The sequence below is a fragment of the Betta splendens genome, chromosome 5 (genome assembly GCF_900634795.4).
Source record: "Betta splendens chromosome 5, fBetSpl5.4, whole genome shotgun sequence".
Classification (NCBI taxonomy): domain Eukaryota; kingdom Metazoa; phylum Chordata; class Actinopteri; order Anabantiformes; family Osphronemidae; genus Betta; species Betta splendens.
This window is the reverse complement of record NC_040885.2, coordinates 10,527,438-10,541,307: the sequence shown is the minus strand read 5'-3', so window position 1 is coordinate 10,541,307 and position 13,870 is coordinate 10,527,438. Positions and strand designations below refer to the sequence as shown.

At 41.2% G+C, this 13,870-nt stretch overlaps 3 protein-coding genes across 3 annotated transcripts in view; 1 reads left to right on the top strand and 2 right to left on the bottom strand.

The window, feature by feature from the left end:
• fancd2 (FA complementation group D2) overlaps positions 1–1,115 on the bottom strand; it is a 10,017-nt gene extending 8,902 nt beyond the window's left edge. The window contains 4 exon segments of the mRNA XM_029149732.3: positions 100–167; positions 236–370; positions 530–590; positions 835–1,115. Of these exon segments, the coding sequence (XP_029005565.1) occupies positions 100–167; positions 236–370; positions 530–590 (264 nt within the window). The 5' untranslated portion in view covers positions 835–1,115.
• Positions 1,116–1,506: 391 nt separating this feature from the next.
• On the top strand, positions 1,507–2,987 carry LOC114855039 (glutathione peroxidase 1-like). The gene is made up of 2 exons (XM_029149738.3): positions 1,507–1,798; positions 2,333–2,987. The coding sequence occupies exons 1-2, from the start codon at positions 1,565–1,567 to the stop codon at positions 2,681–2,683; spliced, it is 585 nt and encodes a 194-aa protein (XP_029005571.1). The 5' UTR covers positions 1,507–1,564; the 3' UTR covers positions 2,684–2,987.
• Positions 2,988–3,920: 933 nt separating this feature from the next.
• usp4 (ubiquitin specific peptidase 4 (proto-oncogene)) lies at positions 3,921–13,795 on the bottom strand. Its single transcript, XM_029149733.3, has 22 exons — positions 13,573–13,795; positions 12,248–12,375; positions 12,027–12,157; positions 11,819–11,945; positions 11,506–11,651; positions 10,825–10,886; positions 10,540–10,686; positions 10,111–10,228; positions 9,851–10,024; positions 9,600–9,758; positions 9,142–9,366; positions 8,930–9,013; positions 8,720–8,814; positions 8,445–8,627; positions 7,639–7,865; positions 7,276–7,491; positions 7,109–7,179; positions 6,916–7,031; positions 6,673–6,822; positions 5,857–5,960; positions 5,379–5,467; positions 3,921–5,178 (listed from the first exon to the last, which is right to left on the bottom strand). Exons 1-22 carry the CDS (start codon positions 13,722–13,724, stop codon positions 5,056–5,058), a joined length of 3,027 nt encoding a protein of 1,008 aa, XP_029005566.1. The 5' UTR covers positions 13,725–13,795; the 3' UTR covers positions 3,921–5,055.
• Between the last annotated feature and the right edge of the window lie 75 nt (positions 13,796–13,870).

Sequence of the window (13,870 nt, the reverse complement as noted above, 5' to 3'; positions counted from 1 at the left end):
GTGTGTGTGTGTGTGTGTGTGTGTGTGTGTGTGTGTGTGTGTGTGTGTGTGTGTGTGTGTGTGTGTGTGTGTGCTCGCGCGGATGGTGCATTTACTTACTCCAGGGTACGTGGGATTCTTGAGCAACTGTTGCTGTATCCGTTTTTGGAAAACCACTTGGTCAACAGCTAAATGAGAAAAGATGAAGGTGAGAAACTAGTTGCGTGTGTGGTCCTGACGTGTTGGGGATGTTTACCTATTTCGTTGGATGTGCCACCTTGTTGCAAAGTGACACCGGCATCTCTCAGAAACACAGCAAATACGCCTTGTTTGGTCAGCTCTGCAGCATCGTCCTTGGGCTGTCGTCCAGTGCTGCGGCTCTTCTTCGCCTCTATGGATGTAGCATTTACCAGCATTATATACCCAGATAGATACTAAAACATGAAGCACATTACGTCATACTGGACATCTGGATATCACTGTGGCTACGCTACTGGCATTTATCCATGACATTAGTTTGAAACGTCTGTGAAATCAACGTAGAACTTACTAGTGGCTATAGCCGCTGCTGCTCCTTTATCCACAGAGGATCGTCGCTTTTTACGCATCATCTTGTGAAAATACAGAAAATAAAGTATGTGAGTAGCCGCTAGCACCCGCAAGCTACACTCACGCAGTTCTGAGCAAATTCCAATTGCTGCTTATGCGAATACTGGAGATCACTATAATGTATAGCTCAAGTATTTTACTAACTGTGACACCAAATGCGAATGTTCTTTACAAGTGATGTCTGAGCCAGTACTATGTTTAACTAAGAGGAAAACGATGACTACAGGTAGAAGTTACAAAACAAACCTCCGCGCCACTAAGCTTTCCGCGTCATCGCCCCGTCATGGTTAGGGACCCACGTTCTGTAGCTTAGCTCGAAAAAACTACTGTGGTAACTACAAATAACTGATCCGCCCGTCTAAAATAAAACAGATAAATCCTTCAAATTTTTATCCATGACTATTTTATATTACTCTTGTCTTTGTGGTCGCTACTGTACTGTCAAAAGCGACAGCTGTTCAACATTACAACTAAAACATATTTTAGAGGGTCCCTAAATTTCTTGACATGGGTGGCGTGGTCTAAGAAATTGCCCAGTGTGGGGCGGGGTAGAAATTCCCTTCAGTTGTTGGCTACGATACGTTCTTCGGGACACGCCGTACAAGGAAACGGATATACCCAATAAGACGTAACTGCGCAACTAAGTCAAAGATAATACACGTCTTCAAGTTGGTTCACTGTGCTTCTCAGGTATAATTGGTGGTGTCATGGAGACCAAAAAAAAATAAGTCTGCCCTTTAATACGCTAACTGGAAAATTGTGACTGTAATATGATATTGTCCCAAAGTAAATATAATCAAGCACTATTTCGACGTATTATCAACAAATTCAGATTTATAATTCTCAGTTGTTCCATGTGCGTCCTACATGTACCACAGACTGGGAACTATCTCGACAGGAACTACACACTCTCGGATCAGGTTTGAAAGGTTGGCTCCGAGGTGTCGAGCTGCTCAGACAATCGTGGTAAGAAAACATGGCAAGTGGCGCTAGAATGGCTGCGAAGTTTTACGACCTCACTGCCAAGCTTTTAACGGGGGAAACGTTCAAGTTCTCCTCCCTGCAGGGCAAAGTGGTCCTCATTGAGAATGTCGCGTCTCTCTGAGGTACGACCGTCAGGGATTACACCCAGATGAACGAGCTCCACGAGCGCTACGGCAGCAAGGGGCTCGTTATCCTGGGAGTGCCCTGCAACCAGTTCGGCCATCAGGTGAGAACGTGAAGGTCGTGATTCATTTACAGCGGGTGGGGAGCGTCTGCTCGTTGTAGTTTTTTTTTTCCTTTTTTTCGGCTTTTATTTTTCCCGGAAGGAACAAAATTATTCGATTGTAATTTGCGTATTGTAAATTTGCACCCATTTACAAGATGGGCTTTTTTGATAGATTTAGTTTTATGTATACAAAGTTTATTTTTGTTTAGACAAAAAACTTAGTTTCTTTTACTTTATTTTTGTAAACGGATGACAATAGCTACGTAATTATCACATGTTGTAGGTTAGGTTGAGCAATGGGGAATTTTTAGAAAGAGGAAATTGTGGGTTGTTTAGCGAATTGCCAAACTAACCGTAACTCTACATCATGCTCTCACTATGCACCTTTTATTATTCCTGTAAAGGGAGGGCAGACACCGCCCTGCTTGTTTTACAACCAACATTGTAGCAAATGTTTTCATTTGGACGTGGTGTTAAATTTTTATTTAGTGTTTGTTCCACAGTCTTTAACACAATTGTGATCAACTCTTCTAGGAGAACTGCAAGAACGAAGAAATCCTTCTGTCTCTAAAGTACGTTCGTCCTGGAAATGGCTTCGAGCCGAAGTTCCAGCTCCTGGAGAAGGTGGATGTGAATGGGAAGGATGCTCATCCCTTGTTCATGTATCTGAGGGAACAGCTCCCATTCCCCAGCGACGAGCCCTCCGCGCTGATGGGCGATCCGAAGTTCATCACCTGGAGCCCGGTCTGCAGGAACGACGTGTCCTGGAACTTCGAGAAGTTCCTCATCGGACCAGATGGGCTCCCATTTAAGCGCTACAGCAGGAGGTTCCTCACCAGTGACCTGGAGGGAGACATCAAGACTCTCCTCAACCAAGCAAACTAAAGATCCGTCCTGAAATGTTGTTCAGCCATCCTGTATCTTCCACTTCAGCACTATGCAACCTGTAGCGTACCTAGAAAAATGCCCTGCAAATCTTTTTCTATAGAGGCTGTCCACTATTCCAGACCCACAGTGCTCCTCTGTACACGATGACTGTGTTCTGTTTTTACTTAATGAAGACGTCCTCTGAAACCTCTGAGGAGGGTATCTGATGAAATGTAAAATGGTGAACGTCTCTGGTTCCTTGTGTGCATGATGAGCACTGCTGTGGTTTGATATACTGAGGAGAAATAAACAGTTTGCTCAATCACTGCCTCTGTATTTGATTTTTTTTTAACCAATCAATGGGTATTTTAATACTATTATCCTATTATCACTTTTAATGCCAAGAAATTCAGCAAATCACAGGTTACATAAAACACACATTGGGTTCTATTACAGATGTTTATTTCACAACCTGTCTGCATAATTGGCATGGATTCTGTTTTGCATAATCTGCAAACATCTCTTTGCAAAACAACAGTATTTCATAGCTCTCTGTGAACTTAGGCCAGTTCTGATTTCTCTGTACATACAATCAGTCCAAGCAAACCACCCTGTTGAGGCTTCCAGTCTTTATTGTACTTTGAATTATTCAGTTAAAAACAAATACTGCAGATATTGGCATAAGATAATCCAGGACCATTTATACACCTATTTAAAATAGTGTAATTATTTACATCTCTTAGGTTATTTGAGTTGCCATTATTTAGAGGAAAAACACACTGCTGCAATTTTGTATCAGGGATTGTTTGGGATGTAAAACTTTGTAGTTACTGTATATGCATAAAACATTGTTTTTAGGCAGCCACCTCTGAGGAACATGGTGACATAACCAACCAGTGAAGAGGGCAGATACAAGCTGTGGCACAAAGTCCACAGATTGAGCCACACAACAAGATTTATGGGAATAGGTCAATTATTACTAACAGGTATCTGGTATCGTTTTTGATCATATTGAGTATTGGTATCAAATGGAGAACGCCATGTATTTGTTTACATCACACAAGATCTGGCAAAACAGGAGCATTTTGTGCCTATAAAAACAAACGTAAACAGATTGTTCTCCTATGCTGACACTTGAAGTCATTTAGATCTATTGCAGTTAACTAAGTAGTGTGCAGCCCGTCTTGCCCCCTTCAAATGACACATAGATTGTACCTAATTACTAGGAGCCAGTTCAAGTTTCATGAATAAAGCACCACTTTTATACTAGTTTATTTTGCTTCGCTCAGTGTGCTTTAAAGATACCAAATAACAAAGCCATTTCAATACAGAGCTGCACTACTGTACAAGACTAATAAGGACAAGCCATTGCAGGTGAGCTGGGGGTCCAATCAGGCAGCAATCGAAATATGCTTAAAAGACACCATAAAATGATCTGGAAGTGTATCACACACCAAAACCCTCAATGCTAAGGCCAAACCATACAATTCTGTAATATCTAGATACACCAGAAGCAGGTAGATTAATGTACTCATGGAGAATTCAAAGTGCCTCCTTTTCAGTCAGGTTGCAGGAATCAAAAGGCCGCCTTTGCAGTGTGATTAGAAAAAACAAAAACAAAGATGTGGTTGCAGGGAAAAAGGCTCCTGACAGAACTGAGCCCATGCTGTGCTTCAAAAGAACAAAGGTGTTTAGTGATCAAGAGCAAGGACAAAAAACAGCTTCTCCCATCATTTGTAGGACCTGGACACTATAAACCTTGAAACAAGACATCCACCCTGGTTTAGATTGCATCAAAGACAGAGCAGGTAGGGGCAACTACCACAGCCATCAGTAATCCATTCTACAGAGTTGGTGTGATGTCACAGGGGTCTTTTAACAAGCACAGCATATTGATTTGTGGGCGCATCACACAGTCACTTTGTATCTACCAGAGATAAACCCAGACACCATGCCAATATCCTGATCGAGTTATTAACAGGTGGTACATTTTGTCACTAATATTTTGGTTTGCTTTGGTTGAAACAAGATGTGCATTTGGCTTTTTTAATGTTTCTGACTGTTTTTTTGGGCAACAGAAACATTTATCTATACAATTCAGGGCACTTCTAACATTATGTTCCTATATCCATTTATTCTCCCTCCAGACTAGTAAACTAAATTCAGACATCAGTAGGCCACTTGCTGTTGGAAGAAGTCTCTCAGGTCTCTCATCAGACAAGGCTGTTTGCTCTAGCTGTACACATGAGACTGAAATCAAACTGAATATGGGAAAGGTAGGGTTAAGAATGTCTGCAGAGTCCTTTGTCACTAAAGTATCTGTATGTGTGTACCCAAGTGTCTCTATTATCCATATGCGTTTCAGTGCATTTCAGTCAGGTGAGGAGTCTTTAGTTTGTGTCCATGTGGTCATCTGCTGCTTCGGGGGCTCCCCCCAGCGACGCTGATGGCTGAGGTTTAGAGGGAGCTTCCTCGTCTCTGCGCTGATAGAACAGCACGTAGGCTGCTTTAGTCTGCAGCAGGAGACACAAGGATAGGATTACTCCACAAAACCACAGACATTTGATACACAAAGCCAGGGAGACAGAGAACCCGCCTATCAAATATCAATAATTAAATAAAAAAACAAGGATTATTGAGCATGTACCACAACCCCGGTAGCACTTAACACCAGGTTATGCAGTTTTATGAACAGTAACGAATCAAAACTCACCACAATCTGGTCCTCTGAGGCAGATGAGACACTGCTGTCATCAAAGTAATACCATTTTCCATCCACTTTATTCTTGCCATACGCTGTGTCTGTCAGCCAAAAGGAGACCAGCGTTAACACACAGCTATTCAGACCATTTGTTTACAAAGTCAAAGATAAAAATCTTATCAAGCCAGTTCGGAGGACACTGGCAGAGCAAATCCAAAACACACAAAGAACAATGAGGTGTAAAACCTTTTGCCTCATTAAAATTTAACAGATTAGTATCCGTGGAAACACACTTGTTGTGCAGCACATGTTCAAAGACAAAAAGAGACTGTGCTGACTAAAGAATGACTCAGCAGATTTATAATGAACTAAAATATGGTTGTGGATGTTAATGGCTGTAGAGAAACATCAACCTGTATGTCTTACACTGGATTGACTCAACTATTGGTATTAACTTTTTCCAATAATGCATGAACAAACTGCAACTTACAGTGACCCCCTCCCATTCCTCCATAGTGGTTTGACACGGCAATGAGGTCATATGTGTAAGGGCCAGCCTTAGGGTCACATACAAACTCAGACATGTTCAAATCCCTGAAAAACAAGGACAGAAACAAATGTCACGGCCACCACACTATAAATAAACATTAGATTTACTAAATAACAGCCATCCTTTGTAAGCATGACGCAGCAGGAAATAAGTTCCTCTTAGTGTTTGCGGGTGGTTTTAAATGGCTCTCACTGAGACATGTGACCACATAATACTGAGGCAACAGGAAAATATGTAGTGTGCCAGTTGTGCAAAGGTTAATGACTCATGAGCAGTTATACAACTGCAACAGATAAAGGCAGCGCAAACGGTCTGAATTCTCCATTGAAGGGTCCGAGACGATTTCTTGAAAATACAGTAATTTCTTCCTCATTTCAGCCGCTTGAGTTTCAGCCTGCAGCTCCCTCTAGTGTAAACGTCTCAGGTGTTCTGCAGAGTTTGATCTAACAATTACTAACTACAACTGTGTCTCATCCACTATCCCCTAAAAAGCATACTTTAATGTGGTCTTGAGAAAAATCTATGTTTTTAGGCCAACACAAAGCTTCAGCCATATGAACACAAAGAACTCTTACAAAGCATTAGAGACAGTGGAGCTTCTGATTCATAAACTGAATAGCTGAGTAAAATTAGTTCACTTTTAATATATAGTATGGCCTAATAATAACCGAGATACACCTAAAACAAGTGTCAATCAACAGCCCCACAATAACAAACTGTATCTATGTACTTGTATTGATGCATGCTTTTGTATACCTGATAGGAAAGTCCACCACTGTGTCCAGTTTGTCCCTCCAACATCGGTTGTAGGAGAAACGCTTTAGATGAACTACCAGAATGCGAGGCAATGACCACAAGTCAAACTTTTTAGTGGCCTGTTGGTGCTTCTTACATGTGGGACAATACCTGCATGAAGAAAACATCAGGGTTTTACAAAAATAGTCGTTACAAAAAAAATGCAGTTCTAGCATTAGCTGTGATTTTTTTTTTTTTTTTTACCATGGATCATGTTCTCCAAGCGTCTCCATGGTTGTAAAGAGTTCAATGCATTCCCTCAGAGCTACGGTGGCTTTCTTTTTTTGGGGCTGGAGCATGCTGTCATGCTTCTCATAGGCCTACACACAATATTCACAGAAATATAAGCAAGTTGCATATTCTGTTCCAGCAAGGTTTCAAATGTTAATGCACTGACCTCTGCCTCCTGTTCATCATAACACAGCTTCTTTGACTCTGTATCCCAGTCAATAGCCACTGTGGAATGTGCTGTGGAGGGAAGAGGTGAAGCGAGTCATGTAAACACCAAGTGGTTGTGAAAAACAAAAGAAAAAAATGTAATAAGTTTAAAAGACTAAAACTTACAATTAAGTTTTAGGACATTTCCATCACAAGGCAGCGAGCTGATGTTGGCTGTTCCATAAGAGTTCACTATGCTGAAAGTAAAGAGCTTGGCTGGCAGCGATGGCTTGGCTTCTTCTTTTGATCCATTTTCCAAATCAGAGGTCTCCTCCTCCTCTTCTTCAGAGTGGCCATTTTCTCGCTCTGGACTTACCTGGTGGTCCATCGCCTCCTCTTCCCCTGAGCACACACATTCACAGACAAATATGACATATACCATCTCTTCTGAATGCCTGCATTGTGACACTTGCTTGATTAGCATGAAAAAAAAACTTTTACATAGGCAACAGGTTTTTTTTAACAGTGACTAGTAAGTCAGATGATTACCATCATATAAGCCATTGCTTTCATTGCAGGTAACTGAGTGATTACTGCCATTACTGGAGCTGGCACTGCAGGAGGCTCCATCCGACAGGGGGCTACCACAACCTCCCACACAGGCCGTGGCGCTAGATGATGCAGAACATTCAGGAGCCTGGCTGCAGGTGGAAGAGGTAGCTGAGGCCGAGGCCCTGCTTTCAATATTGGGGCTTTGAGTGTGCTTTACATAGCGTCTGCAACAGGAAGCAAAGATGATTAACAAACAGCAAACTCAGTTAAATATACAGAGCACTTAACATGCATGTGTCAGACAGTTGTATTGGTCTTGTCAATTAAACTATTTCGTTTTCACATAGCAAATATATTGTGCTGTGCTATTACTGCTCTTAAAGCAGCAGTACACGCCCTTCACCTAATTCAAAATTAACGTGTTACACCACTGTTCATATCTGAGCTTTGGTTTCCATTGACTATCTGCATTGAGTTTTCCACTTTCTACCTCATACTGCTGTCAACGTTAAAATAGGGAGACGCTATGTTTGTTGAAAATCCTCATCAGCTGCTCAGACACTGTGGGAACATACAGAATGACAATGTCCTCCTTGTCCTTGTGGGAGCTCCTACTCATTTTCTTCTTATGGATTTAATAAAAGCCCACTTTGAATAGCCACGCTTTAAGTGCGTCATTTTGTTTTGCTCCATCTGTCCACACAGGCAGACGAAAAGGTTTTTTTTCTTTTGCCAGTGTCAGTCAGTCACTTGTAACTTTCAGCTTTGAATAAAAGCATCTAAATATAAACACAGATCCTTACCCAATCCTCTCTAGGATTTTGTCATACAGAACGTCTGCTTTGAGGTTGTGTCTGGGCACGGTGATGAGTAAAGGCTGGCCAAACAGCATGGTGCTTGTGGAGCTACCACCATGTTTTGAGTGGCGCTCCCTGAAATATACAGACAGGTTCATTCTCTCTGGGTCTTCCTCCTGAACCTCATACCTGCAAAAATGCACCAACACAAAAACTCATTAGACACACCTTACAATAGCAACCTAGAAAATTTAATAGACTTTGTCAATAGCAAGACTTACACAAAAATATCATCTTTTTCCATGATTTGGTTGAGGCCATCATCCCGTCTATATATTTTATGGAACCTATGATTATAAACATCTGCCACCATCATCTAGAAAGAGAAGAGAAATAGATTCAGTATTACTTTGACCTATCACAAAGAAGTCAAAAGTTGTATTTTACAGAATATTTGTTTTATTGCTATCAAATTATAAAAAGGTACTAACATTTTCTGGAGGGATTCCGCAGAGTTTGGACAAGGCGCTGCACAGGTCTGTCACTGTACCCAGCTTGGGGACCACAACTCGATACTGCCAGACAAAAAACATTTGACAAACAACAATAAAATGTCAAGAAAATACAATGTAGAAAATAAAATGTTACATATACACACATGGTATTAAGTTTGTAATATTACTGGAGCCTATTTTCACCTCACCTGTGTGGGTTTAGACTGAGGGTCTGATCGCACCAGGAAAATTTCCATGGTACGATCCTTCTTCATGGGCAGAGGCAGCGTGAGGTAGCAGAACGGGTCAAAGGTTACAGACACCTTAGAGCACTCTGGACACACCAATGTAGATTTGAAGAGGCCGTGAAAAATATCAACTATAATAGAGTCGTTGCGCAAACGGTGGTTTGTCCAGGCTTCCTTGGCAACAATCTATAACAACGATCAAATGAAGAAAATATTTCATTAATGACTTTCAAAGAAATGCTGCATCACTGAACTGTCACATATTTAATTCAACAGAATTCTTGAAGTTACAAATGCAAAACAGATTGAAAGACTACATACTGCAAAGACTGTACGGCACAGGATTAAGTTGAAGTGGATTAAAACTCTTAGTCGCTTTAAAATTAATGCTACAGACAGAGCTTCTCAATATGCTATACCTCATCTGGTCGGCCCTCTGCATCCCTTAGGGCCAAATAAGGCTTTTTCTTTACACGGTTCAGATCTTCATGAAGCCCATCCAGCAGGAAGGCTAGGAGTTCCTGGGAGTCCTGCTGCTGGTAGCCTGAAAATTGTGGGGCAAAGCGTCCAACCTGTGTCTGAAAAATAAATGATAAATATTATAAGCTTTGTCCGTCAAAACTATGACTGGTTAATTGATTTAATGAGGACAGGCTTATTTAAAACTCACTTTGAAGGTGCGTGGAGCCACATAGCTGCTGCGGCTCAGCCACATCTGCTTTACCAGATCTGCATAGGCCTCTGCAATCTCGCCCCTCATTCCCAGGGGATTCTCTCGGTTAATCTCTGCCTCATATTGATCATTCAGGAAGTATTCTGTGAGTGGCGATGCATTGCTCAGGCACTGGATGATGAAGAGAAAAATAAAATGATTATTGGAGCATAATGAACAAGTCACTTCTGGCTAGACCTGCAGCAGTATGTTTTTACCTGGAGAGCAGAGTTCATAAAGCATGTGTTGCCCAAGTTACTGAGCCCACACAAGCCAGGCTGCGACTGTGACTCTCTGTAGTTGTAGGAGGAGCTGTATGAACTGTAGCCACCGAGTCTGTTTGAAAACAAAAAAAAATGTTGTAGATGAAACAGGTGCTAGATTACACAAGGTAATAAACTATTCTAGTTTCATAATAAGGCTTTGCCAAGAATTAGAAACTTGGCTAAGAGAGGATAAGGAATTAATTGGTACACAAATTCATTATGCTGGGTTAACTGCTGCTGCTGCTAAATCCAACAAAGACACAAACACACAAATACACAAGGGATGGGATGCCCGCGGGAGGTAAAGGCCAATACTTGTGCTTGGAGGAAAGCTGAAGTGAGAAAAACAGATAACAAGAAACAAGAGCAACAATCTCTTGCCTGTTGCCAGAGGAGGTGCTGTTATTGAGTGTGTAGCTAGGGCTACAGCTGCTGTCTCCGTTGGTAACTGTTGAAGAGATACTGGCTGATGAGTTTGAGGAGAGTTTTGGGGAGGTAGTGAAATTCCTGGATGGGGTTGTACTGGATCTGCAGAGTAACCACAAAAGCATATGTCAAAAAAAGACAAAACATATTTTTATACATTGCCTTTAACTTATATTATGGGGGAGCATATATTTAGACAAATGCAGTAGATTAAAGAAGATTTTTCACTGAAATGCTTACTTAGGATGGGAGACTTGTCTTGGCCACGTGCCATCCTCATTCTTGCATTCAATAACAAGCACCTGTGGGAAAACAACCTAAATAAGATCCAAGTTGGCACAACTTACTATTTTGTTACTGCCATTATGCTGAAGCTTGAATTCACTGTAATACTAGTCAGACGCCAAATGCTGCCAAGGTTCAGCAGCTGCAGGTATGTCTGGCCAATGTGTTTAGATGCGTAATTAATCTAATTTTAACTTTTCCATTACACATTCTAATATAATATATTATTTACAGCCAAGACAGATGTGACAAAACACGCCTGACCTTTAGATGAAAGATTTTTGTCTTACATGAAGATGGTAAAAAAAATCTTCTTAGGAAAGTTTTCAGTAGGAAATATACTAATTATACAAATTAGGACTCAAAAGGTAGAGCACAACTAAACAACAAGCAGATCTTGGTTAGCCTCAACAAGAACTGTATATTACTTTTATATATATATATATTATTGCAGAAATTGTAATGTATTGTATTGCATTAGACTTTCAGATGTTCCCTTTACTTTGTACTGCTCTGAGATTAATTATGTATGCATAATGAGATCCACTATGCTACTGGGCTGTGTTCTTCAAAAGCAGAGGAAGAGCATCCATCTGTGGATCTGAAGGTTATTTGAATAAGACAGCTATACACTACCTGCCCCTGAAAAAGACCAGCATCCTGCACAGTGCTGTCTGGCTTGTTCAGCTGCTCGTAGGTGTTGCTCATGTATTTGTTCCATAGCCGTGTCTCTTTCTCTGGTGGGATATTGAACAAATTCCTCATCTCCTTTTCTATGGTATCTGAGAAGAGGGTGATTTGCAAGAAAATTGCTTATTAGCTTTTCAACTTATTGTTGCAACAAGAAACATTTAATGACAAACATTATAAAGATAGTTCTGCGGTTTCAGCATCTGGTTATGTTGGCTATGAACCTGAATCTATAAAAAACACTTGTGCAGATACTTACCGATTGTATCAGCTTTACTAAAATGACGTGTAACTACATTGTCCATGTTGTCATTCTCACACAAGTTCAGCTCCAGCAGGTAAACTTCCACCTTACAGTGCTTGACAAACATGCCATGTTCAACAACCTAGAAAAAAAACAAGGAAACATTTAAAACCCCACAACACAAGTGAATAGTAAAATTAAAAAACATGTCCAATAGCATTACCTTCCTTATGATGGGTCTTTGCCCCTCAAGGCAGCCATACCAGCTGACAAGTTTATTCCAAGCCTCGGTAGGTACAAGGACATAATCCAGCTCATCTATAAGGTGATCTATTAGAGTCTGGGTCTCCTGGTCTTTAAGAATAAAAAACAACAATGAGCAAAGACTTTTTATCTATATGTAAGATTTGTGATGTTCTCAAATAATCAAGATTGTTTCTTTACCTGAGAACAGTCCAGAGTTGTCAATTGGTCCTGGATAAAGGCTACATCCTCCCACATTGTACATGTCCCAGCTGTCAAATCCCACATACTTCTTCCATTGTTTGAACCACCGACTATCTATTAGATGCCTAAAACAAATTCATTATTAAAAATAATAAAACTTCCACACTTTTATATAAACTGTTATTATTTACATCCATAAATGATTTTATAGTCATCTGGAATTTGCAGGGTATTGGTGACAGAAAAGGAAACAATCCAAAGACAATAAATGTTTGGGAAAGCACAGGGTTGGGCTTCTGCTAACCAGGAATGTTATGCAACACGAAAGTGTCCTGACATTGGCAGATATAGTAACAGCAAGCTAGTTTGACTTAATCTCATTCTAAGTGAGGATCTCCTTTCATAAATAGGCTTGTATTGACAGAGTAGGGCAAACAAAGAGAACTCATAGAACTCAATTTTTATTTAACTGCCTCAAATGAAAGCAGTCTTGATCAAAGTAAAACAAGTTTGTTGTACCTGAGATTAACTGTATGTAATCACATATTTAATCAATCATTACAACCATCACGTTAGGGGGTGAATTTAAACTAGTGTCTCATTTAACAGTGTAAAAAATACTAGACAGATATTAACATGCCGCTCCTATTCAGGTAGAAGTGGACATATATAGCTTTTACACTTAATGACATACTCTATCCTTAAAACCCATGTAACAAAATAAGGAAACAAAACTGATCATCTGACACTTCTTTATGGGCCAGGGTTGGTTCTTATCTGTTACATTGTTAACTAGGTTAGCAGTGGTTGGTTGTCATCTAGGAAGCCGCAGTATAATACGAGCAGGTAACGACATCACGTAATATTCCTGTCAACTCCTCATCTAGCAAGAAGCCGGTTTAACAGGCAGAAGGACCCACCACCTGAATCCCAGGGCCTGCGCTACGAGCAGGTTAGCCACAGCATCTGCAACCGAAGGCTAACATATCCCAATACAGCCAGAAATGTGTAGATACTGTACAAACGAACCACTTAACTATCTATGCCAGTTTGGCTGTCTACAATACGCCTAAAAGGCTGTAAAGGTTACTGCGGGCAACAGCTTCTAAAGTCAAGTTGTGTGGCTAGCTGCTAGCGTGCTAACTTGTTAGACATTAGCGCTAGCTGGCAAAATGTTAGTAACGTTAGCTCAGCGGCTTTCAACTTCAGGCTTACAGTCGTCGGCGCCGTTAGCTTAGCATTTCCGGCTTATCACTAGCTAACGTTAGCAAGCTAATGCTAACGGAAATACCCAGATAACGTTGGCCATTGCCGTTTCTTACCATTCGTCACCCTTTTTCAGAGATGTTTTCAGAAGTGACCCGATAGTCTGTTTTTGACTCTCGGTTGAAGGGCTTGGCATCTGTGCGGCTACCGGCTCCGAGTCAGAGTCCGCCGCGCCACCCGACTCGGGTCCGCCTCCCTCGGCCATCATGCAGTGACTGTGCCGGTATCGTGAACGCGCAGAGGGAGGAGACGCGCTTGAGAGCGCTGCTCATGGGAAATCTTTCTGCTCCACGGTCTGCGCACGGTGGAGGAAGAGCAGCGGCCGCAAACTCGACCAATAGGCGCACAAAGAGC